The sequence below is a fragment of the Gopherus flavomarginatus genome, chromosome 12 (assembly GCF_025201925.1).
Source record: "Gopherus flavomarginatus isolate rGopFla2 chromosome 12, rGopFla2.mat.asm, whole genome shotgun sequence".
NCBI classification, from domain to species: Eukaryota; Metazoa; Chordata; order Testudines; family Testudinidae; genus Gopherus; species Gopherus flavomarginatus.
Window position 1 is genome coordinate 34,614,864 of NC_066628.1, and position 25,440 is coordinate 34,640,303.

At 42.1% G+C, this 25,440-nt stretch overlaps 1 protein-coding gene across 4 annotated transcripts in view; it reads left to right on the forward strand.

Moving 5' to 3' along the window:
* Window positions 1-25,440, forward strand: part of TNRC6C (trinucleotide repeat containing adaptor 6C) — a 573,800-nt gene that overhangs the window by 29,372 nt on the left and 518,988 nt on the right. For all 4 annotated transcript variants that reach the window (XM_050919200.1, XM_050919201.1, XM_050919202.1 and 1 more), the window contains exon 2: window positions 4,577-4,639. In XM_050919200.1, the coding sequence (XP_050775157.1) occupies window positions 4,577-4,639 (63 nt within the window). The remainder of the gene's footprint in view (window positions 1-4,576; window positions 4,640-25,440) is intronic.

The window sequence follows — 25,440 nt, forward strand, 5'->3', positions numbered from 1 at the left end:
ACAATAGCACAATGGACTAGGGTGACCTCCCCAGATTCAGATCAAGAACCCCACCTCCTCTTGACATGCTGATGATCCCGGGAACACTTTCCACTCATGTATCACTCTTAGTCTAACTGTATATAATCAAACTTTGAAGATGGCATTTGTGGGAGTGCAGGGTTTTGTTTTTCCTAGATTACAACAGCCCTCCTGCTAGTAATCTGAGCAGGAATAATCATTTGAGAGGGAAGTTAATTAAATTAAAAAGACGACCAAACTGGAGGGATAAACCTTTTGATGAAGAAAGGCTGGGGAAGTATAGAGGGATAGGGATGGGAATGGGGAGGAAGGCACATATCTCTTTGAATCATCAGTGTCTCAGGGCAAGGTTGCTTCAGCCATAGTGAGTATCCCTATGAATTATCTCCTACTTTTATTGTCCATTGCTACCAGGAAATGACAGGGGGGCTTGGGGAAACTAACTTTTTTTTTTTTATTATTATTTGGACAGACTTAAAGAAGTGGCATCAAATTTGAAGGGCACCCAATCAATCTGTTGTCCTAGCTGCATGAAATTGTATTTCCCTGCTACTTCATATCTTATTTGCAGCAGCTGGGCTGTAAGTCATTGGTGATAACATTCTTTATTATGCAGCCATGTTTATGAACTGTGCCTGGAAAGAGATGATAGAAATATGCAGCAATATGCAAAGGGGGGAAAGGAGGGAGGGGGAATAAATGCTAGTTGCTAGGGCAACCATGGGGCTATTTTGGGCATCAAATTTTGCAGATGATGAAAAGCATTTTCATGTGATGGCTGGTCTCTCTGGGAAGGGAAGGGGAAAGAGGGCACACAGTAAACTAGGAAGATAATATTCAAGAAGGCAGCCATTTAATTTTTTCAGTAGTTTCAGCTTTTTTAAAAAAGTATTAAAACCAAAAAAGTTGAAATAACCTAGTTAGCAGAAAAGCTGGGTGTTTTAGAGAATAATAGGAAAAGACAGCCTAGGAGTGTAGAAATCTTCACTTTAACTTCTTATGAGCACCAAGTGAGACTGTTTAAATCTAGCAAGTGTTGTCAACCCTGGGGTCTGTAATTGCTTTTGTTTACAACCAGTCTGGTTCACAACAGACAAATGCAAACTTTCCTTCCTAAAAAAATCCTACCTGCCTCTTAAATCATGATTAGCCCCCACCCCCTGCATCCAGGGCTAAAGAAGTGAATTCCCAAAGACCCAGTTGGACTTTTCAGGGACCCTGGTTTGTCAAAGGGAGAGAAGCAGCTATTTTGTCTCTATCTTCAGCTATATAAATACCACTGATCTCTATTAAAATTCCAAAGTACCTAAATAATGGGAATTGTTCTAGTCACAGCTCAATATTTCTAGCATACCAGTGTTGGTCAAGATAATGGCTCAACTTACTGTCATTTAAGGGTTCTGTTTCTTTTATTTTAAATAGTCTATGATGAATTTAATGCTAATGAAAGGTGCCAGCACAAGGACTTTGCACAGGATTTGAACCAGGATACCTCTCTCACGCTACATAGAAGTTTCACCTCAAAGCCTAGAAGGTGCAGAGGGCTAGAGTGGAGTCATTCTGATTTGCACCAGCTGTGGCTCTGGCTGGAGTCATTTACAGCTGTTTAAAGTGGATGTGAAATGCTATTAGATCAGAATTCTGCCCTCACATCAGTGGTAGCATTTTACACAGGTGAAAAGAATTGCATGAAGAGGAGGGTAAGGGAGAGGTAGGCTCTCAAACCGCAGAACAGGTAGAGCAGGAGGTTCCTCACAGGATCTGTTTGCATCTAGCAGACTGAGTGAAGAAACCTTCTATAATCCTTGTATCCAAGGTTTGTCTGTTCCCTACCATGAGAGATGCTACCCTCATCGCGGTTGCCCTAGAGAATCCTTTTCTCCAGCTTGATATTGCATAAATGAAGCAGAATCTGAATAAAAAATAGCTTATGGCTATTTTGTGCAGCTTGCACCTCACCCTGTCCTGCCTCTAGAATTCTGAATATATTAACAAATATATTAGGAAAAGGAATTGGAATAATTTTCAGTAAGGAACCTCCTCTAAGTCCTATGTCACATGTTGGTGTTATTGCTCCCTGATTGTGTTTTTAGTTAAACAGTTAGCAGTGGTGCTGTGATTCTCTTTCAATAATTAAATCACAGTAGTGAATAATTATAAAAGTGAATTGTTGAGTTCAACAGTCTCCAACTGAGGCAATAGGACCTGTTTCATTAAATTAATCCAAGTAATGCATGTTCACAAGAATGTAGAATGATATGGAGGTAGATATCCATCATTCAGCCCTGCATGTCTGCCTCTTTTAGGTGAAGTACATTCCCAGTCTCATCATCTTGTTCTTTCACCATTTCCTTCAGTTCTCTTCTCCAGAAACAAATGTTGCTGCTGTCTTTTTTTATTCACATGCGGTGTGCTCTCAGCTTTGCCCTGGTAATGCATAGATTTTTTAAGGCCTAACGGAAATATTACAGTCCTCTTAGTCTGACCTCCTGTATAAGACGGGCCATGGAACTTCACCCAGTAAATCTTGCATTCTGCCTCTGTTTACTCCATTTTTAACTGGCCTTTTGTGTTAAACAATTCTCTCTCATCTGGATTATCTCACTTTTAGTGAAGATGAGCCTAAGGTGGAACTGGCTCTGACCCCTTGAACTCTGGTGTTTAAATCTGAATCCAAACTTCTTGGCTCCCCCTAATATTTAGATTGTCTTTTTTACATTTTTAAAGCCCTCACTATTATATTTTCCATACCTAAAACGCGAACAAATTGTTTCAGTCAGAATGACCTTTATTTGGTAAGAGAACAAAAGTAATTTTTTCATGAGAAGCTCACACAGTATGTGGATGTCTCTTTTGTTACAATCTGTACTTAACTGAACACACAATAGGTGCCTGTCTCTGCAGACATCAGTGTCCTTAGCAGGTAAAACGCAGTGTGGGAAATAAACCCACATGGGGGGGAATAATATTTCCCCTCAATGTTGCTAGACCTACATGATTTTGAAAACCTGTTTTGGTTCATCTCACAGCCTTTCCCTTCTATCCAGGGAGAATAAATCCATTTCCAATAACTATTGTGCAGATCTTAAGGTAATTAAGCAGATTCCAAAATACTCTGGTGAAGAATTTCAATGGCAAAAATAAGAGGTGCCAAACCCCAGTTGACTTTCACTAGGAACTTGGTTCTTAATGGGGCTTTGAAACTGTCCCACAGTATCTTTGGTATTTCACAAGAGAATTTACCAGGTAGGGTCTAATTAATGACACTGCATGCTTGATTGTACATTTATATTTATTCTTTATCCATGTCAATCTCTGTAGTCAATGTAGCTGTCAATAAACCGGGCATTTATGTTCAGGGAGTGGGATTTTCAAACATTTCTAAGTGATTTAGGAGCACAAGTTCCTTTGATAGTCACTTAAGTGCTGTGGAAAATGAGATTTAGGCTCCTAAATTAGTCATTTCAGTGCTGAGCTTAGCAACACCTAAATGCCTTTAAAAATCTGTTTGCAGTGCTGTTGTAGTGGTGTTGGTCTGAGAATATGAAAGAGATAAGGTGGGTGAGGTAATATCTTTCATTGGACCGACTTCTGTTGGTGGAAGATACATGATTTTGAGGTACACAGAGCTCTTCTTCAGGTCTGGGGAAGGAAGCGCACTCTCCTTCTCCAGACCTGAGAAGAGTTCTGAGTAGCTTGAAAGTGTGCACCTTCCACCAACAGAATGAAAAGATGAATATCTTCAATGAAAGATATTTCCTCACCCACCTTGTCTCTCTCAAAATCTGGGCCTTAGTCTCCCAAAAGCTAGAGAACTATGAAATGCAGCTGTTGAGAAACGTTTTTTCTTCTGCAAAGGTCTCAAAATTGATAATGGTTAATGAGAGCAGGAGATTGGAAGCTCAGATTTCTGGGTACTGCTTTCTGATTTTGCTGCTGACTTCTATGTGAATTTGGAAATATTGTCTCTCTGTGCCTCAGTCTTCCCATCTGTAAAATTGTATAATAGTATCTTCCCTACAGGAATGGTGTGAAAATGGCATTTTTAAAAAGTGATTAGAAAGCCTTGGTTAATAGGTGCTATAGAATTGCTAAATATGTTTTGTTATTATTAGAGCTGGTCAAATTTTTCAAATATTGATAAAATTTCAAAATCTGAAACAGAATCTGACAAAGTTCTCACAAAATCTGTCCTTGTTTTTGAGCAGCTACTGACTTGGTTGAAATTTTCCAAATTTCAGAATTTAAAATTTTTGAAGTTTCAGAAAAGAGGGGAAAATTGGGGTTGGGGTGGATAATGAAATTCTCCCATCCCATTTTTTTGTTTTAACCCATTCTAATCAGCCCTCTTTAATGTGAGCCAATAGAGGTATTGCAGGACTGGAAGGATTATTTGCTGTGTTATTGAGCTCTGTTCCACTTGAGTTACTGGATTCTACAGGAAACAATCACTTCAAAATTGCAGCCAACTTAATATTCACTATTCAGTCTTTTATTACTAGGAGCATGGATATAAACTTGAAAATAATGCATATTCAATATATTTTTTTTCCAGGACATGGATGCTGCTTGTGAATTTAAAACCAAAGACAATCAAGATCTTGGAGAGAAAGAGAAGGTCAGTCTCATAGCTTTATTTAATCAAAATGGAAATTGTGACATCTGTTTTCCCAACCCAAGGGCTGATTAGCACCATATTTAAAAAAATATACTACTTCATTTTGTGGGTTGCATAAGACGAGAGGCACAGAAAGGTTTAAAAGAAGTTTTCCCTTCATAGTCTCTGCAAGTTGTGGTAAGGGAGAAAGAATGACCAAGAGTTTAGGGTGCTACTCTGGAATTTGGGAGATGCATGCTTGATCCTCTGTTTTGCCAAAGACTCCTTGTGTAAGTTTGGATAGTCATATACTGTTGACTCTCTAGCCCAGATCTATGAATCCACAAAGCCCCTGTGTGGCTGCCACCTAAACTAACTCTGTGCCTAAGTCAAAATTACTCAGTGCCTACATTTCTGCAGTGAGGCATGCACACTGCTGCCTCACTCTGTGCATCTGAACACCTGTCTTCCACCTGAACCCCTGTGTGATCCATGAACTGGGGAAAGTGAGGTGGAGGAGTGTCTATCTTGCCTGCAGGGCCTGATCTGGCAGTCATTGGGCCAGAGAGCAAGAGAGAGACACTCGAGTGCTGTGGTTACAGCACCCACTTGGGAGGTGAGATACCCACGCTCCAGTCCCTCTGCTCCAATCACTCTTTTGTTATTCTACCCAGTGGAACAGCTTCAAGAGGAGAACTTAGGGAGCCCCACATCATAATATTCCATAGCTCTGTTAAAGCATCCCTGTTCAAAACTTTTCTCCCCCATTAGGCTGAGGGGGGAATTGAACCAAGGTCTCCCGCATTCCATGTAAGTGCTGTAATCACTGGGCTAATACTGTCTCTTCCTTTAGACATTTTATATGGAATGAGGCATTCACCTATCTCATTCTCACAAGAGATGACTTAGGCGCCTAGGCCACCAGGCTCCAGGAGGTAGGATCCAGGCCTTTGTGCCTCAGTTTCCCATCTGTAAAATGGGGGTAATAGGGAAGGACTATCTCAGAGGAGTATTGTGGGGACAACTACATTAAAAACACTGAGGCACTCAAATACTAAGGTATTGGGAGTTCAGGGAGAGGGGACATATGAGTATCCTAGATTGATGGCAACTAATAGAACAATTTAAACTCCAGGAATAAGACAGTTTGTTAAACGGATGAACTGAAAAATGACAAATTTATAAGTCAGTCCTCTTGGGGTTTGCAAGGGTCTCAGAGGATGGCTGGGTCTTTCAATGATGGAATTCCATTGGTTCATAGCAAAGCATTAAGGCTAGGGCTTCTCTTTCAAATGCTGTTGTTTTCTTTGAAGCGGAAAGGAAGTGGTTTTTTTTAAAAGCTGTTCAGTTGTGTTGTCTGTGGCTAATTCTTAGAGCTGGGCAAACAATACCAATAAACTATCTGTGAATATTTGTTTGAAAAAATTTATTGCTGAACTTTCTATTTGTATTGCTATATTTAAATCACATACTGGATATGGAATGATACATTTAATCTAAACTATTACAAAAGTGGTAGAGATGTCATACAGTATTTCAGCATGACAATATTTTTTGCCAATATGAGAGTGTAAGAGAAGATACAAGTAAGAAAAAAGAAAACACATTGTTGAATCAATTTTTACACATTAACTAAAAATTTGCAGAAACTGAACAATTGTGTGTCCCTAGGAAGTCCTTGAACCATCCCAGAAAAAATTGTTTCTCTACATCTATTTTTGTGTGAATGGCCTTCAGATAAAGTAGCCTCTCACAGCAAGATTATCACAGTTTAATTGAGCATTTTTAGATGAAGTTTACTAATAACTTAACATGACAGAATCGGGGGTAGCCATGTTAGTCTGTATCCACAAAAACAACAAGGAGTCCGGTGGCACCTTAAAGACTAACAGATTTATTTGGACATAAGCTTGCATGGGTAAAAAACCACTTCAGTTTATGCCCAAATATATCTGTTAGTCTTTAAGGTGCGACCAGACTCCTTGTTGTTAGCATGACAGAATTTGCACAGTAATGGAACATTTTTACATTGCTAAACTCTGTGACAATTAAAATTTATTCCAGAAAGCTGGGAATTTTAATATGAGAGATTTTTAGTTGGGTTTTGTTTGCGTACATCATTTTACCTCATACATATTGAATGTTCCCAAGTTAGCTGAATGTTCCTAATGAATGGTCCTGGTACAACATACCATGCTTGGAGCTAAGCATTTAAAATATATATTATATATTTTTAAAAGTTGACCATGCTATAGCAGCAATATGCTGGTACCCAATGTAAAAGAGAGGAGCTATAACACCTGAGTCTTGAAATGTGAGCAGCTTTGGTCAAGGTTTAATTTTAAAAAACATCCTCGATGGACTCCATCTCTGACTATATTCCAAATATATAAATCCTACAGAGAGATGGGCCTGAATCAGAATCCTGGATCTGAAAATCCTAACACTTTGAAATTTGGATCTTGAGCTAGATAGGAATTTTGTGGCTGGCACTTTCTGAGTATCTTTTATAATGGCCTGAATTAAAACCCAGAAAACAAAACATCACAGGAGTTTGTGAAAGTTCAGATCCAGTGTCTACTTTGTAGCTAGGTCCCATCTCTATACATTTTGCAGACATAGGATATGATAGATCAGTGGTGCCCAGCCTTTCTGTTGCAATAGCATATTCATGTTCCCAGAAGAGTGTGGTGGGCACCGGACAACCAACTGCCGAGAAGTGGCTTCATCGAAAAGTGTCACCGCCAAAATGCTGCCGAGAAGCAGCAGCATTTCGGCAGCGATGCTTGTTGGCGTTGCCGCTTCTCAGCGGCTGGTTGTCCTGCAGCCACGCTTCTCGGTGGCAGGTTGTCCAGCAGAAGTGCTGCCTTGTCAGTAGGCAGGCGCACATAAATGTCCTGCATTGGGGACCACTGTGATAGATGTATTTTTAAAGTCCACTGGCTGCACCCAGGTTACTGAAGAGATGATTCATACAATAATAACAACTATTAAAATGTCACTAAAAGTGAGAAAAGTGGCATCTCTGACAAGTATGTCTGGGATACCTTATAAGGCATCCTCTATACCAGGGGTCGGCAACCTTTCAGAAGTGGTGTGCCGAGTCTTCATTTAGTCACTCTAATTTAAGGTTTTGCATGCCAGTAATACATTTTAACATTTTTAGAAGCTCTCTTTCTATAAATATATAATATATAACTAAACTATTGTTTTATGTAAAGTAAATAACATTTTTAAAAAGTTTAAGAAGCTTCATTTAAAATTAAATTAAAATGCAGAGCCCCCCGGACTGGTGGCCAGGACCTGGGCAGTGGGAGTGCCACTGAAAATCAGCTCACTTGCCACCTTCGGCACACATGCATTAGGTTGCCTACCCCTGCTCTATACAGTAGTATGGCACTTTAAATGAGAATGCATCAAATATCAGAAATGAGTGTTGAAATAGGGGCTGATCCTGGAACACTTGTAATCAATGAGATTACTGTGCGAGTAAGACTCACAAGCATGAGCAAGGATTTGACAGTGCCAGCCATATTGTGTTCATTGTAAATGTGGACTTGCTGTAGCACTCAAGCTCTGTTGAGAAAGCCACCAGTCAATCATTTCTGATGCGCAGCCCCATGATTCATTTTCTCTTATCAGGGCAAGACTCCCCAATAGCTGTCAGCTCTTCAAGTTTCTCTCTAGTGTTGGTTTTATGAATATTAATGAGGCCTCCATCTACAGGCAAAGTTGTGGTGAGGCCTATGTTTTTATTGCAACTGTGGGGTTTTGGTTGGATGGTTGGTTTAATCCTCTCAGTGAGCATCCCATTTTCACGCATAGCTGGAGCGGGTTTTGTTAAATGTAATGACGATCTTTAATTTATGAGAGATTTAAGAGACTAGAATTACAAAGTAAGGTCCAGATTCTGGAACCTTCACTAGTGATGAGTGGAACCTCCCTCTGCAAGTAGTTCCATAACATCAGTGGGTGTACTTACCGAGTAAGATGCTATTCATGTGAAATAGGAAGCAGAGCCTTACAGGCCCTAGCCAAGCAACCAGCTATGTGGTCTTCTGAGACATATAAACCTACCTCTAGTGGATACTACAGTGAAAAACCTTCAGCTGGTTCTTACAGTTTCCACTTGGCAACTGGGTTTTAGAACAGAGCAATAAGCCTATTGGTGTACTGGCCCCTGGAGTTACTGGCCCTCCAGCTGACCCAACAGGGACTAGCAGAAATCGGTAGAGGCCAGATGAAGGATTCTAATAGAGTCTGCACAAATTAGCTGCAGGAAGGATAGGGGTCCCATAATTAAGTAGACAGGTGCTCAGAGCAAAATATAAAATCTACCAACTCTGCAGGCAGGAATAGATGAGATGTAAATAATATGCCCATCTTGAGCATCCCTACTATCTACTGCATTATCCTTTTCCTTTTCTGGATCCAACTCAAGCTTGCAGGGAGTGGGAATTTCTCCTGGGGAAAGGAAGCTGCTTCCTTGGCCAAAGGTTGTGGAATCAGGTTGGACAGAGTTCAAGGGAAATCAGTGGGCCACTCATGTCACAGGGCTATTTTAGTATTATTTCTACTGTGCTCAAAAGTGTGCCAGGCATTTTACAGACAAAACAGAAAGGCATAGTCTCTGCCCCCCATATGGTCCAAACTGACATGTGACAAATGTAGGTAGCAAAGGTTACAGCACATAGTAAGTTTGCTAGCTATTTGGCTCAGCTGGTGATCTTGGTGGCACAGGTAGTTTAATACCTAATTATTATTAGTGACTCTATTCTTGTGGGCACCGTGGAAGAGATCAGTTTCATGAGAGTGTGATGGTTTGGAGGACCTGTAACGGGACAGCATTCTGTGCATGAGGGTAGCATGGCTGAGGGACAAACACACAATTTAGGCTTTGAGGTTGATATCACTGTGAATTTGGAGGCTGAGATAATAAGAGAAGCAATTAAATGGGAGGTGTCAGTTGGGGCTGAGTTACGGAGAGCTTTGTAAGTGAGGATCTGAAGTTGAAGCTTGATGTAGTGGAGGAGAAGGAGCTAGGGGAGAGACTCACACAGATGTGGTCAGACCAATAGGCAAGCAAGATAGTTATGTTGGTTGTATTTTGGGTAGACTGGAGGGGGTAATGTGGGTATTTGGAAGGCCAGCAGTGGGTACGTTTCAATAATTGAAATAGGAGCTAATCAGGAGTATAACTGTTGGGATAGAGAGGAAGGGACAGATCTTGAAAATATTGTGAAGGAAGAGGTGGTAAGATGTGGGCATGGCCTATTGGTTACAATGTTCTTCCCCAGAAGACTGAATCCAGACATTAAACTTCATTATTTTCTCATGCATCTTCTTTTAATTCTAAAACACTAGATTCTTGGATCACAGAAATGTCACTTCAGAGAGTGAGGCAAATTTCACTCAGAGGTTCTAGCAGATTTTTAAAACATGTCTTTAAATACAAATTATGCAGGGTTGCCTGCACTCACCCACATTCTCCCATGATACAATGAAGGAGGTAGCACTGTTTGAGTGAACTTCAGGCACTTATGCTTTGGAAAGACCAACGGTGCTGAAATGGGGCAATTCCACAGTTGTGACAGGATGAACAGGATTATGTTGACTTCAGGTACAGAATAAACAGCAGAAGCAGGTGAATCAATGGGGAAAAAATAAAAACGATTCTAATTTCCTGCTGATGGCAGTCGTGGTCAAACACAAGCAAAGAAAAATACCGAAAATATAAGCCCTACTATCATTTAGCAGTTGCTCTGTTTATTTGGGTTCTGCACGAGGATGTGCAATTCTTTAAAGGAAAGGTAAGATGATAACTTGCCTGTTGTTTGATTTTACCTGTAACACTATCTGTTACTCTACTTTCAAGTCCTTGTGTAGCTCCAGGGCCTAATGGAACCCCTTAGGGCAGAAACCTCAGCCCTTCCTTTTGCCCAGGGCCAGGTAATAGGCTGTAACCTATGAGTGAATTACCTACCTCTCTTTAGAAGATGGAAATAACTTTATTTCGGAAATTGTCAAAATGGACCCTTTCCTTTCAAATAAATTAGCTATAGCAAGCTATCTTTTGGTTTCTTAAACACCTAACGTTTTTAACATCAAGTTAATCTAAGAAAGAGAGGTATTACAGAAAATAAAAATTAACCTTTAGCCACATCACTTAAAGAGATGCCTGGGGAAGTTAACCTATTAGCTACCAAAAGGATAGGAGAGATTATGTATTCTGAGATCTTCACTCCATCAGAAAGCACTGCTCTTTGACCATCCTGTTATCTACATTAAGTCTCTGGCTCTCATCGCTTCCCTCTTTTGGGATTTATCTTCCCCCTGACTCTGGTCTACTTTCGTATAAGTGAATTTCCTCTTCAATTTCCCAGAGAAGGTAGGAAGGAATAACATTGGCAATACTCCTGCAGTACTGGTTGATCTGCCTTTAGGATCCATCCTGTCTGACTGAGAGCCTTTTCCCTTCAGACAATTCAAAATTTCTTTCTGAGTTTCCACCTCCCCTCTTCAGATGTGCTGTACAATATCTCTCTACAGGATACCCACTGAATGTATAATTTTTAACCACTCTGTCTGTCAGATCCACAAAAGCTGTTACTGGATGTGTTTGCATAAAAGAGCTCCTCTCTAGGTAACAGAGCCATTGGCAATGCTCTAGACAGTATCCAACAGAGCCGATCGGGACTGGATACTTTAGTCTCCTTGACTTAATGGCTATGTACATCTTCTTACTGTATCCTCCCCCTCAATTCCCTTCTGCATTAGCATTCTGGTTGTGCCCAGCCATGTAAAGAAATGAAGTTGGGAAGCTCTTAGTTTCAGACAAGACAGATTCTTATATTATCAAAAATTAAAATGTAAATCGTAAGTAGAGAGAAATCAGAGAAGAGAATGGGCTTGGTACTTGGGTCCGGCTGAGCTCCTATCAGTGCAGACCTGAACATGCTGGGGAACAGACAGCTTTATATAGTACATGTACACACAGACACACATACACACACACAAGCCTAGAGGTGACTGAGGGTCACTCCGGCCTCTGAAGCAACATAAAGCAGCCTAGGATTTGCTCTAACTTGTGCTGGCTGATAATAGTCCCAAAGGGACTATTAAACCAGGTAGGGACCATTGAGTCACAACAGTGTTCATGATGCCAAGAGTTGTGACACAAGGTGAGGTGCAGAGGCAGGGAGTTCTCAACTGGGTGATTGAGCCAACTTTATAGCCTGTTTAGGCAGCCAGAACATCACAAAAGGGCCTTAGCAGGGGCAAGATCCTAGCCAAAATGGGCTTAATGTATCACCATGCCACTCATTTGTATGTTGTTAGTCTTCACAGTCAGAAATAAAATATTTAGTTAAGCGTTGGATGTTTGGATGGACTCACAAACAGACAAAATCAGAAGTGACCCAAAGTCATTACCCAAGATCTAAAGGCTTTTAGGAGTCCTCTGTGAGATGAGTTGGAGGTCTAAGTCCTGTTCTGAGTGAATAGACATCCATGGGATGGAACCACCACCTGAAAAATACCTTTTGAAGTCCTGGATTAAATTAAACCATGGAATCTGAATTACTTTTATTTTAGATTAAGGAAAACCAGCTACAAGAAAGAACAGAAGTAAAGTCTCCGGGAGAGTGCACAACATGTGTGTGTATGTGTGTCTGTCTCATATGGAATAGCCGATAGCACCACTGGGAATAAAATGGGTGTGTTCTCTGTACAGAGGTGGAATTCTTACAAATGCAAACATTGAACACAGATTAATAGCTGCATACACCTCATTTATATTACTTAGTTACTGAAGCATCCTTAACAATTAAATAAATTTCTAGAAACTTAAAAATGTCCATCTTGCCTAATTAGAATACTGTCCTGCAAATGTGTACACATGTGCTTAACTGTAAACATGTGAATATTCTCTTTAAAGACAATGAGTTTATTAATATGCTTAAAGTTAAGTGTGGTTGTAGGTTAATATTAAAAGTTAACGTTGCAAGCTCTTTGGGATAGGGACTGTGTCTTACTATGTGTATGCTCAATGCCTAGCACAGCACCACTCCCATCTTGGTTGAAGTCTCTAAGTGCTACTGGAATAAAAATATTTACCTTAAAATAGTGAAAAATAAAAATCAATGAAAATCTGAAAGATGCAGTATTTAAGATAATAGATTAAGTGCTTTGATGGCTGTAAATCAATAGACAGAGAGATGGGTGCTATTTTGGTACTGTACTTCACTGAAAAATAACCATGTTGCAAGATGTCAATCCCTGGCAGGCTGATGGTGCAATATGAGCTGCAGAGGGCTGATTTCCATTTGTGCACAGTAGAACAGAATAGAGACAGCGGGCAATTTTTTTCTCTCGATTGCACTGTTGTCAAATCAGAGTAAATCCTCTGACTTCATTAGAGTTTCTCTGGATTTATACTGGTATAAATGAGAGGAGAATTTGACCCTAGTTCTACCAACTGGTGTTTAGATGGAAAATCCTGCATTCTTCTATTCAAAGTAAAAACAAGTAGAGAAACCTGCTCTTGATGCCACACAAAGTTTCCTTTAGTTTCTGTGTAAACTATGAGCAAGGCAGACTTGTTGTCCCCTTACAAGCTGCAAATTACACAGGCAAATGTAATTACCCATTCTCTTTGTTGTTAGCTTGAGCTAGGAAAGCTTCAAGCAATCGTCCCTTTTCAATGTATTTCAAAGCTTACTCACAAGATGCATCCCTGATATTGAAGACAATGAGGTCCCTTTTTCAAAAATTCAATTAAACACTTGCCTACTGTGACTCTTTATTCACTGCAAATTGTCTCTGTAAATAATCTTCATCAAAAGTCAGAACCAATCCCCATTAGTTGTTTAGATTAATTAATGAGTCCCCCTGGAGCCACCCAGATGAATTCAATTTAAACGTCAACAACTTGGCTATGGAGTTTCCCAGGTTGGCATTAAGACAATATTAAACCTGCAATAAGTCACATTTAAAATGTTAATTCGTAGAAGCTCACCATTTAGAGCATTTAATTAAATCCTTAAATAAACTGCATGGGCTCAGTACCAGATGGTTCTGCATTTTCATTGCAGCAGAGAGCCTTGAAGTCATTGAGGGAAGTAATATTGGAGGCATGGTGAAGATAACCAGGATATATAGTGTAATAAAATCTAATCTTGTTTCCAGCAGGGAAATTCAGTGTATGTACACAACCCAGGCTAAAATTGTAAGTTAATTACATTAACCCCAGTGTACTCTGGTATCTGAGCAGCCAGAGATGAAATTAGTCTTTTCCTATCATAAGATTCTTTTCAACTTCACTATATTAATTTTTAGCCAAATACTTACTCATAAGGAAAATTGAAGTTAATGTAACCAAAGACAAAGTAATGCAGTCTTAATATTCTGAAGGGATTATGGAGGGCCGTGAAAATACACTTTGCAAATGTCACTCCTTAGAATGGATTTGTGGTGGGAAGTTGGGGAGAGAGAAAAATTATAGCTGTGATCTGCACCATACTGGGATTTAATAAAAGTCATGATTTAAAAAATTCAGACCTGTGGGGAGGAAAAGGGTGGGGGGAAAAAGGCAAAGGCTTCTGTCTGGTGACCTAGATTCCCAGATAACACTTGGTCAGTTTGCATCTCTACCAGATGGGAGAGGAGTGAGATCTTTGCATTTCAGCTTGAAGTTCTGTACAACAGTTTGTGTCAGTTGTTTTACTCTGAGATTGCCCATCGCTATCACAAGGAATGCTTGTTTTATTAGAGGCTTGAGACACACCTATTTTGCTCAATGAAGGGCTTCTAGAGTACACAAGTTCAAAAGTGCTGATTCCTCAGCACAGAGTTCAGAACTCTATAAACTGTCTTGGAAAGTTTTGTTTCAGAGCTTTCTGTTGAAAATGGACCATGATGCTGAGGTCAGCTTTTCGGAGGCCCTTTTCCAATTACGCTCTTACTTTTGTCCCTTTTTAAAATCTCTGGCCGACATTTTCAAAAATGACTAGTAATTTTGAGTCCATCAGTTTCTGAATGCCCAACTTGACACCTTGAAGGAGCCTGATTTTCAGAAGGCAGACACTCACCGCTTTCAGAAAAACAAGGCTACTTTTAAGTGGCTGAAATTGGACATGGCTGAAATTGAGCACCTAACATCTCTGGTCACTTTTGAAAATTTAGGCACATCTTTCCATCACCACAGAATGTGTGTCACTCAAATGACTTAGTAAGAAGAAAAAGACCACTTGGCTCTTAACCTTCCAGTAAAATAACTCAACTTTCAAAAATGGAGATCCTTCTGATTGTGAAATCAAATACGGCAGGGAACCCGCTTTCCAGTCTCCTGCAGATTTGCACAACTGGCTTCTGCAAGAACCCAAATAAAGCCCAAAACAGAAGGAATTGCGTAAACCTCAGCAGAGTTAGATACTTCAATATTTGTATTTGTGTTTACATTTTCATTGTCATCTTTATTGCATAAAGCCACCTAGATAGTGAGACCTAGTCCATTCAGGAACTGGAAGGTGCTTCAAGAAGACTAGATCTTTCCTGATTTAGGCTCCATAAATGACTGTGTGGGCAGTTTAAAAAAAACAAAACAACATCCCCGGAAAAATGAAACAAATACAGGTGCTTTAAGTAAAAATAATAGATCCCACCTTCAGCTCTATTGGATACTCCTCTCCCATCATGGTGGGATTACAAAGGAAGTCACATTTTAATAGTTCGATCACTGACAGTAGAAGGCTCAGAAATCCAATTAACAGTTTGTGTGCAGCATGTTGCTCATTGTGTGAACTTTCATGTTGCTGTGCTGAGCAGAATGAGGACAACTCTTTTCATACATGTTTTCTCCCTCTCTCTCCCTTCCAACTCCCCACTCTCCCCACCACCACATTGTAGCTAAGCGCACAGAGATTCAACCCTCCCTCTTCCCCCCACCATCCCATATCATTAATGCTCAGACTTGCCATTTGTGTGGTATCTCTTTATCAAACACTCTGCCTAAGCCAGGATGTGGCCAGTCCTTGTAATAGGGTGTATGTAAATGAAATTCTTTCCAGGAGGCCTTGCTGCAAGCTATTTGTGGTTCATAAGGAATTTGTGGTGGGGGATGGAGAGGGGGGACTTGTTACTTCAGTAATCACAAGCTCCTGAGTTCCCTCGAAATTGGAGAAGCAGCAATAATAATCCATCCTGCACTGTTCCTAGTGCTTTGAGTCACTCCATCAGAGGAGCTTGCTTTGCATCTAAATTAGCTGTGACAAAGGGAGAGGAGAGATGATTTTTACATAATACAGGGATGGTAAGAAAACTGAAAACTTTCTTCCGTCTGTCTCTGTCTCATATGAAACTGCATCAATCAGTGCCTTAAAAACACAGGAGTGCAGATGTAGGAGTGTGCAGATAATACAGCAATATACCTGCTGCTCATGAATATTTGATTCTGTAATTATTTGGGAGGGAAAATCCCATTCTGCCACATTTTAGCCTTTTACTCCCCTGACTCCTTTTTCCAGCACTATTGGCTGTGATTGCACTGTAGAAGTTTTAGAGGGGTTACTTTTGGAGGAGTCAGGGACAGGGAAAGGAAAGTGTGTGTGAGAGAATGGAGGGAGAAGCATCTGTAAGATTTTTAGAAATGAATGAAAAAGCAGTCACCATGAACTGGTTATTAGAGCTTCAGCAGATTTGACCGTTAAGCACAGCAGTAGTTCAGTTGAGAAGTAAATCCAGGCCCTGTCCACGTGGGATCATAAACGATGCCAAAATGTCATTTTTTGCAAGAGATAGATGTATTTGATCTGGCATCCTGGACAAATTCTTATTTGGGTAATCCAGGGGTCAGCAACCTTTCAGAAGTGATGTGCTGAGTCTTCGTTTATTCACTCTGATTTAAGGTTTCGTGTGCCGATAATACATTTTAAACTTTTTAGAAGGTCTCTTTCTATACGTCTATAATATATAACTACACTACTGTTGTATGTAAAGTAAATATGATTTTTAAAATGTTTAAGAAGCATTTAAAATTAAAATAAAATGCAAAGCCCCCCAGACCGGTGGGCAGGACCTAGGCAGTGTGAGTGCCACTGAAAATCAGCTCACGTGCCGCCTTCGGCACCCGTGCCATAGGTTGTCTACCCCTCGGGTAATCCATTCACGTACATTTTTCATTAATTTGTTGCTATGTTATTCCTCTTCATTTCCTTTCTGGAACTGCTGGCTGGGTAGCATTTCAGGATACCATTGCCGTTGTTCTTCCCTTCCCTTCCTGGGTTCATCTTCCTGAAAAATGTGTTCTGTTGTACCTATAAACATTACTAACAGCAAGACTGGAATAGTCCTTCAAAGGAACTGGTGGAAACCCCATAATTTGGGATGTATAAGACTGAATTAGACAAAGTACTTGATAATCCAGTTCTGCAGCGGCAGGCAGGGCCAGCTCTAGGTTTTTTGCCGTCCCAAGCAAAAAAAATGTGGCCACCCACTGGGCTCCTTGCGGGTCGGACCAAGTCACGCTGCTGGGGAGCTACCCAGCCTGGCTCTTGCTGCCGAGTAGCCAGAGGGGCCTGGAGCTGCGTGGGAGACACCGACCAGCTCTGCCTCCTGTTTCTCCTTCCCCGCGAGCACGCCTGGGGCTTAGCGCTGCCCCCCGGAGCTGGGCATCGCAGCTCCATGCCGGCAGGAGCAAGCAGCGGGTGTTGGTGGTGGGGAGAGAGGAGGTTGCCCGGTCTCTCCAGCCAGGGCACAATCACCTCCGCTCCCCCAGTGCCAATCCAGTCTGAAATGGCTGTAGCAGCCTTGCCCACAGTCCCACGTCTTGCTATGCAGCGTGGGGAGGGGAGGAGACTCTGAGAGCATGGCTGCAGCTTGGCTCCCACACTGGCCTAGGGCCCCTGTTGCTGGAGGGACAGCATACCCCAGGGAGCCTGGCTTGGGGCGGCCTCAGCAACACCCCAGAGTCCCAGGCGGTCACCCACGGCGTGGCCGGGGACAGAGCCAGCCGGGCGGGAGGCACCGACTGTAGCTGTCCCACAGAGCGAGCTGGATTGGCTGTGGGGTTCGGCTGCCGGGGCCCGGGGCAGAGCAGCCAGCGGCTCGTGATCACAGCGCAGCATGCCCGGGCCTCCCGCTCCCTGAGACCCCTGCGAGTCAGCCGCAGACTCAGCCTGTGCAGCGGCACGAGTTCGGCTCAGCCTGCGCTGCCGCTCCCCTCCCCGGGCAGGAGGCAGCGCAGGGGGGAGGAGGAGGCCGCAGCCGGTGCTGGAGAAGCGGCCCGCCTGTCTGCCATGTTCCACCGCCACCCCCTGCACTCCGCCACCGGGGCAGGGCCGCGCTGCTGGCTCCTGCCTGAGGGGGGCTGGCCGCTGCCCGTGGGAGAGCGGTAGGGACATGCTCCCCACTGAGCCGGCTACCCCTACCCTGATGCACAGCCCCGGCCGCACCCGGTCAGAGAACAACAGCACGGTCAGCATCCAGCCCAGGACACTGCCTCAGGTCGGAGCTGGGGCCCCAGAATTATGCTGCCCCTGGTAATTTGCCACCCCAAGCACCTGCTTGATTTGCTGGTGCCTAGAGCCGCCCATGGCAGCAGGCTATAGAAAATATGATCCAATAGGTCTTTCTAACTTCCATTTCTTTAGAGGGGCCCCAAAGATAAAATGTTTATTGGAATTCCCACAAATTTTGGTTCAGATAAAATGTAACCTAGATCCAAATTGCTGCAGGCTTGCCAAAGCCAGACTCTGACCTCCTCAACCCTTCCAGATTATGTCTGTAATGCTGGTATTCCCCTCTCAGAACTGGCATTTGGGATCCTGAGTTCCAGTACAATGTTCCTAACATTTTTGTTCTTTTGTATTCACCCACGAAAGCTCATGCTCCAAAAAGTCTGTTAGTCTATAAGGTGCCACAGGATTCTTTGCTATTTTTGTTCTTGTTTGCTTGTAAAGCAATTCTTTCGTGGGATGGGCTTTGCTGGCAGAATGAATCGCATAAAACATGAATTGCCCCTGTGTCAAAGTATGTGAAACTTAAGTGCATCAGAACCTGTTGCTGGATTCTGCCTGAGGCAAGCATTTGATTTTTGTAGTTTCCTTGAGTTCCTTCTTTAAGGACCCCTACCCTGATTATCCACAGGACTTGGGGGATGTCTGAAACATTCAGCTGAGTATTTCACATGTCCCCCAGGTCATATGGATAATCAGGATTGGGACCCTCAAAGAATGAATCAGATAACTGGGGGGGGGGTTGGCAAGCTTAGTAACTCCCCACCTGCAGAGCACCGTCTCTGGTAGGCACATGAAGTAATATTGACTGGAAAGAGCTACTTTAAGCCTTCCTTAGAGAGAAGGTCACTGTAATGTGACCACAGGGCAAGGATCAGATTGGAGAAAAATGGTGGTGATGCTGCACTCCCAAAATAAGCTCTACCCTTGGGAGTCATTGCAATGAGATGTTGCACACAGTAGAGTGTGCAGATGTTAAAAATATGACTGTGTGCACGGCTTAGCTCCACTGCGTTCCTTGAGCTTTGCTCCTCCTCAGCAGAGATTGAACATGCCCACGGGCTCTGCTAGGCTCCATAGGCTTGACTCCATATTAAGCCAGGGGGAAGTTAAGGAGTGATGGCATCTCCCAAATGCGTCCCACTTGTGGCACCAACATGGGCTATCACTCACAGTAAACCATGGAAATCTGTGACTCTTCCGCTCCTTTTTACGTGAGAAATGAAATAACTAACGCTGCTGACACTTAAATGACCATCACAGGATCTCTGAGTTAACCCCTCACTGAGATGAATGGGGCACTTCAGCTCTCCAAGCTTTTATCTCAGGATCTCTGCAGATTCATCGCTACATCAGTTAACCAGGTAATATGTCTGAGGTTTTCTTTGCAATCATAATACCTAGAGACTTACTTTTTAAAAATATGCTTCAGAAAGGTGTGATGCATACATGTTTACAGACTGTTTCCAAGCCTGGACATGGGGCAAAGTGACTGAGGAAAGCATTTGGTGGCTGAGGATCCTGGAGGACTCTCTTCTCACTTCTTTTCTGCTCGAAGAGAAGTGATGGATTTATTCTTACTATAGACAGCTGTCTTTAAATTGTAAATCGGAAAGTACAGGACCTGGGGAAGTTCCTGATCTTTGGTTTTGGTTAATCAGAATTCACCTATATACCAGAGTTTTGTTGCAAACACTTCTTAATGGCAGGACACTCAAGAGACCAGCAGCTCCGGCCCCGCCTGGCTGCACCTGACATTGTCTTCCTCCCCACATTCATATCTCCAGCTTACTGTGTGCTCATCTTAACTGTCTTGCTATCTGTTGTTCTGTATCCTGCGGCTGGTGCTCTGATTGCTGCTGCTTGATGGTTAGCTGGTGCTGTGCGGATACGAAAACAATAAGGGGGAAAATAGCCCCAGAATAGAAGTTCCTATTACCGAGTAGGCCCTGGCAACATAACCCTCATGTTGATATTGCTCTCCAAACGTCCTCCCTGTTCAAAGGGGGTGTTTTCAGAGTGTTTGAGGTGTTGTAAACTGGGCAGAGGAAGCACATGTGCATGCTGGTTATAGACTTGTACTGGAAAATGGAAGGGTAGGGAATGTCAGTGCAGCTGGGCTGTCCCTGGTGTGATATTATTCCACACCATCTCTGGCTGGTTTCGATCCAGCCCTCTTAGCCCCCCAGTCTCTCATGGTGAGCCCTGTTGTCTTTTCCAGGTTTCCTTTCCTTTCCATGATGTGTGTGTGAACATGCCACAAAGCAACATGCCAGCGAGTCAGACAAGATACTACAACTGCCATTTACTGTGCTGGCTGCAGTCCTGAAGAGCTGGCAGACTTCCCATTTTTAGCACAATTTTTAAGTGTCAAAGCTGTATAGAAGGTTATGCAGCAATGGTGTCTCAATGACGAAGCGCTGGTTAACATTTATTGTTTATTTAGCTATGCCTTTTACAGCTCTACTTGACCTACTCATCAGCAGTGCTATTCATTCACCCAATTGAAAGTAACATGTTCTAGCAGCGTGTGTACTCCTGCAGTTTATACTGAGAATGGGGTATTAACAGCTGAACTACTTCCATGTCCTTTGTGAAGTTTTTGGAAGTTCATTGGCCAGCACTTACCTGCAATTTCATCTGTCTCTTTGACTCCAGCAATTATGTTTGTCATTCCCTCTGCTGGTCTCTGCTTACTCTCATCCCTACTACTTCTTTCTGCTGTATTACATTGCAGGCCAGATTATAGTCAAAGCCTCTTTCATTTCTCCAGGGCTAGCTGGGCAGTGATTTATGACTGTCTTTAATTCAACAGAGCTTAGGTGGGGAGAATTCTGTCCTCCTCTTGATGCTCAGAAGTAACTCCCAGTATTTATTTCGATGTGTTTATAAAGTCTCCTGAGCTGTCAGTGCTTAGATAGTTATTTAGGGTTTGCAGAATGTGGAGATAAGCATCCAAAACAAACTATGATTTGCCAGCAAAATAATTCCAACTCCCAAGGTTATAGGAGGCCAAATAAGGAAGCTCCCACATCACTCACCAAGTCCCTATACAGCTGCTTCCCAAAAGCCCCTGGACAAAGGAATGCACATTGAGGCATGACTTGAGAGGAACCAAATCCGGGCTTTGTTGGACTCAGGATGGGAGTAGGGGCTGAGTGTTATGGTGGATGAGATTAATGTATAGGGAATGCAGTGTTGCAAGCCCCAAAAATTCAAAAATCAAGAGTCAAACTAAAAAAAACACACATGGTTTTTAAAAAGAAAATTAATGTTTTTTGGGCTGTGTTCTGATTTTTTTTCAGTGTGTGTGACTATTATTGAAACACAGTTTTGGCCACCAGATCTCTATATCAATTAATTTTGTGCTCAACCCCCCACCCATCAATTCTGCACCTTATGCCCCAAATCAATTAGCCTTGTGCACCACTCCACCAACTCCACCCAGTCAGACACATAACAATCATCTGTTGGAAAAATACAAAATGTCCGATAAATTCTTGGAATATCTTGGGGACAGATCTTCTTTCAGAAGGAAAGAAGTAACTGGGAGGTGGGGGCAGCCATTTTAGTCTTGATTCTGACTAACGGGTGCATTCTTTGTGAATTTGAAGGTGGCAGGGAGCTTGGGTAAAAGTGATTATGAAATGGTAGATGTCCTGATTCCAAGGAAAGGAAGGAGTTAGAGCAGAAGAATAAGGACAATGGACTTCACAGAAAAAGCTGACGTTATCAAACTCAGACAACTGGTAGGTTACTTCCCAGGGGACGAAAATCTAAGGGAAAAAGAGAGTTTAGGAGAGTTGGCTGTTTCTTAAGGAGACAGTGTTAAAGGAACAATAGCAAACAATCCTGATGCAAAAGAAAGAATAGGAAGAATTCTATGAGGCTAATATGACTGCACCAGGAGCGCTTTACCTGAAAATCAAAAAGGAGTCCTACAAAAAGTGGAAACATGAACAAATTGCTAAGGATGAGTACAAAAGAACAGTGCAAGCACTTAGGGACAAAATCAGAAAGGCTAAGTCACAAAATGAACGAGACTCAGCAAGGGATATAAAAGGCAATAAGAAAAGGTTCTTTAAATACATTAGGAGAGAGAGAAAGACGAAGGTGCCCTTCTCAGTGGTGAAGGAGCGCTAATAACTGATGACCTCAAGAAGGCTGAGATGTTTGTGGTGTGTGTTTTGCTTCAGTCTTCACTAAAAAGATTAATAATGACTAGGTGCTAGGCAGAGTTAATGGTAACAAGGGGGAAGGAACACAAGCCAGAATAAGGACAGAACATATTTAAAAATATTTAGAAAAGTTAGATATAGGCAAGTTGGCAGGGCCTCATTAAATTCACTCTAGGGTACATAAGGAACTAGCTGACGCAATCTCAGAACCATTACTGATGATCTTTGAGAACATATGGAGGATGCTTGAGGTTCCAGAGGACTGCAGAAGGATAAACTCAGTACCTGATTTTAAAAAAGAGGACCAAGGGAATTATAGACTAATAAACCTAACTTCAATACCTGTGAAGATACTAGAACAAATTATTAAGGAATCAATTTGTAAGCACCTAGAGGGATAATAGGGTTATAAGGAATAGCCAACTTGTATTTGTCAAGAACAAATCATGCTAGATCAATGTAATGGTCTTCTTTGATAGAGTTACTGGCCTAGTGGATGGGGGGAAGCCGTAGACATGATATACCTTGGTTTTAGTAAGGCTTTTGACAAAGTCCCTAATGACATTTTCATAAGTAAACTAGGGAAATGTGGAGCAGATGAAATTACTAGTAGATGCATGGTTGAAAGACCATACTCAAAGAGCAGATATGGTTCCTTGTCAAATTGGAGGGATATATTTACTGGGTTCCTGCAGGGGTATGTCTTGGGTCTGGTACTATTCAGTTTTCAAGTACACAAAAGGTTTTTACAAGGAAGAGAATGAAAAATTGTTTAAATTAATCTCTGAGGATAGGACAAGAAGCAATGGTCTTAAATTGAAGCTATGGAGGTTTAGGCTGGACTTTGGACATTAGGAAAAACTCTCTAACTGTCAGGGTAGTTAAGCATTGGAACAAATTGCCTAGAGAGGTTGTGGAATCACCATCATTTGAGGTTTTTAAGAACAGGTTAGACAAACACCTGCCAAGAATGGTCTAGTTACTACATAGTCCTGCCTTGAGTGCAGGGGACTGGACTATATTACCTATTGAGGTCCCTTCCAGTCCGACACTTCTGTGATTATATTCAGCATTTTTTATTAATGGCTTGATAATGGAGTGGAGAATATGCTTATAAAATTTGAGGATGGCACCAAGCTGGGAAGTATTGCAAGTCATTTGGAGATCAGGACTGGAATTCAAAACAACCTAGACAAATTGGAGAATTAGTCTGAAATCAACAAGATGAAATTCGATAAAGACAAGTGCAAAGTACTTCACTTAGGAAGGAAAAGTAAAATGCAAAACTACAAAATGGGGAATAACTGGCTAGGCGGTAGAACTGCTGAAAAGGATCTGCGAATTATAGTGGGGCTTAATCTGCAGCAAGGGAGATTTAAATGAGATATTAGGAAAAGATGTCTGTCTATAAGGGTAGCTAAACTCTGGAATAGGCTTCCGAGAGAAGTTGTGGAATCCCTGTCACTGGAGGTTGGACAAACATCCATCAGTGATGGTCTAGGTTTACTTGGTCCTCCCTCAGTGCAGAGGACTGAACTAGATGGCCTCTCGAGTTCCCGTGCTGATATAGGTGCTGGAACTAGTGGTGCTGGGGGTGCTGCTGCACCCCCTGGCTTGAAGTGGTTTCCATTATATGCAGGGTTTACAGTTTGCTTCAATGGCTGTCAGCACCCCCACAATACAAATTGTTCCAGCACCCCTGCCCATCCAACCCTAAATTTCTGATTCTATGAATTCTGCACCCCATTACCCCCAGCCCCACATCTACCTTTTGTCTCCCTACACACCTCTGCTTCTCATGCAGTTTCAGGGGTTCTTCACAGACAGCCCCTTTCCAGACTTTTAAGGGCTTTTCATACCCCTTTCCCAGTCTCTACGGAGTATTCAGATTAAAACAGGGCCCTCTTCTCCCCCTTCCCGGGCCTGGTGTTGCAGCTGAGCAGAGATATTTTTTTTCTCTTGGACAATCCTTAAAATCTCCTTTGGTATGTCAAACAAAAGGCTGCAGCAAACCCTGCTTCCAGGATGGAGCAGATGGCAAGAATTGAGTTGCAGCGGATGCAAGCAAGGAGGGGAGATGAGAACTACCTCCAGTGCTCCCAGCCCATAGTTATTGATGATAATTTTTTCTAGCAAATACTTAAAAACCCAATGGCATATATAACTATCACAGCTAGATGGGATTTTCAGAAGCACTCAGTGTTGGCCTAACTTGTCCCCCACTGAAGTCAATAGTAGAACTCCCAGTGGGAGCAGGGTTCAGCCAGTGCTGAGTGCTTCTGAAAACCGCATCTATCATGAACAGGTGACTCTCACTCTGGCACGGTGTAGAGGTTGTATACACAAAACGCAAGGTTGCACTGAAGTATTTATATGGTGCTTTCTGCTAGTGCACATTTGCCGCTTTGATGATGTCCCTTCCTAAAGAAAGCAGTTGCTGAATGATGGGTAGATTTGTGTGCAACTAACTTTCCCTTGAGTAGTTGCGGGAATGTAGTCGGGGCAGTTTTGTTCACCACAGTCAACAAGAGGCTCTCTAAAATAGTAGAAACTGTACCATGGGGAATGTCACAAGCTGAACTGAAAAGTGGAAAAAATAATATATTTTTCTGATCACTTTGTAATTTACATGCTCCTTTTCAGATGAGCTTGAAAATCAAGATCGTCCTCATTTCTGGTCATTAAGTATCTTATGGTATCTTTCATAAAAGCAGTGTCCTAGTGAAATCCTAACTCAGTTAACTATATTTTACTTTTCTAAATTCTCCCTACTCTACTTCCTTTGTACTAAATTAGAATGTAGTGTTGCTATGTGCTCTTGAAAAGCAGCCCCAGAGGTGGCTGCATTTCAGTGTTGGATGAAGTATACAGTAAATAGTTAGTACATCAGCTTGTTGTGTTCGCAAAGGGATTTTGGCAATGAAAAGTGCTATAGAAATGTATATTGTCTTATTAGATACGTGTCTAAAATGGAATTAAGGGTCTTATTCTGGTCAGGATACAACTGAGTTCATCTTTGGCTGGAGAAATTGTCTAAAGCCTCATAAAAACATAAGAATGGCCCTACTGGTTCAGACCAAAGGTCCATCTAGCCCAATATCCTGTCTACCAACAATGGCCAATGCCGGGTGCC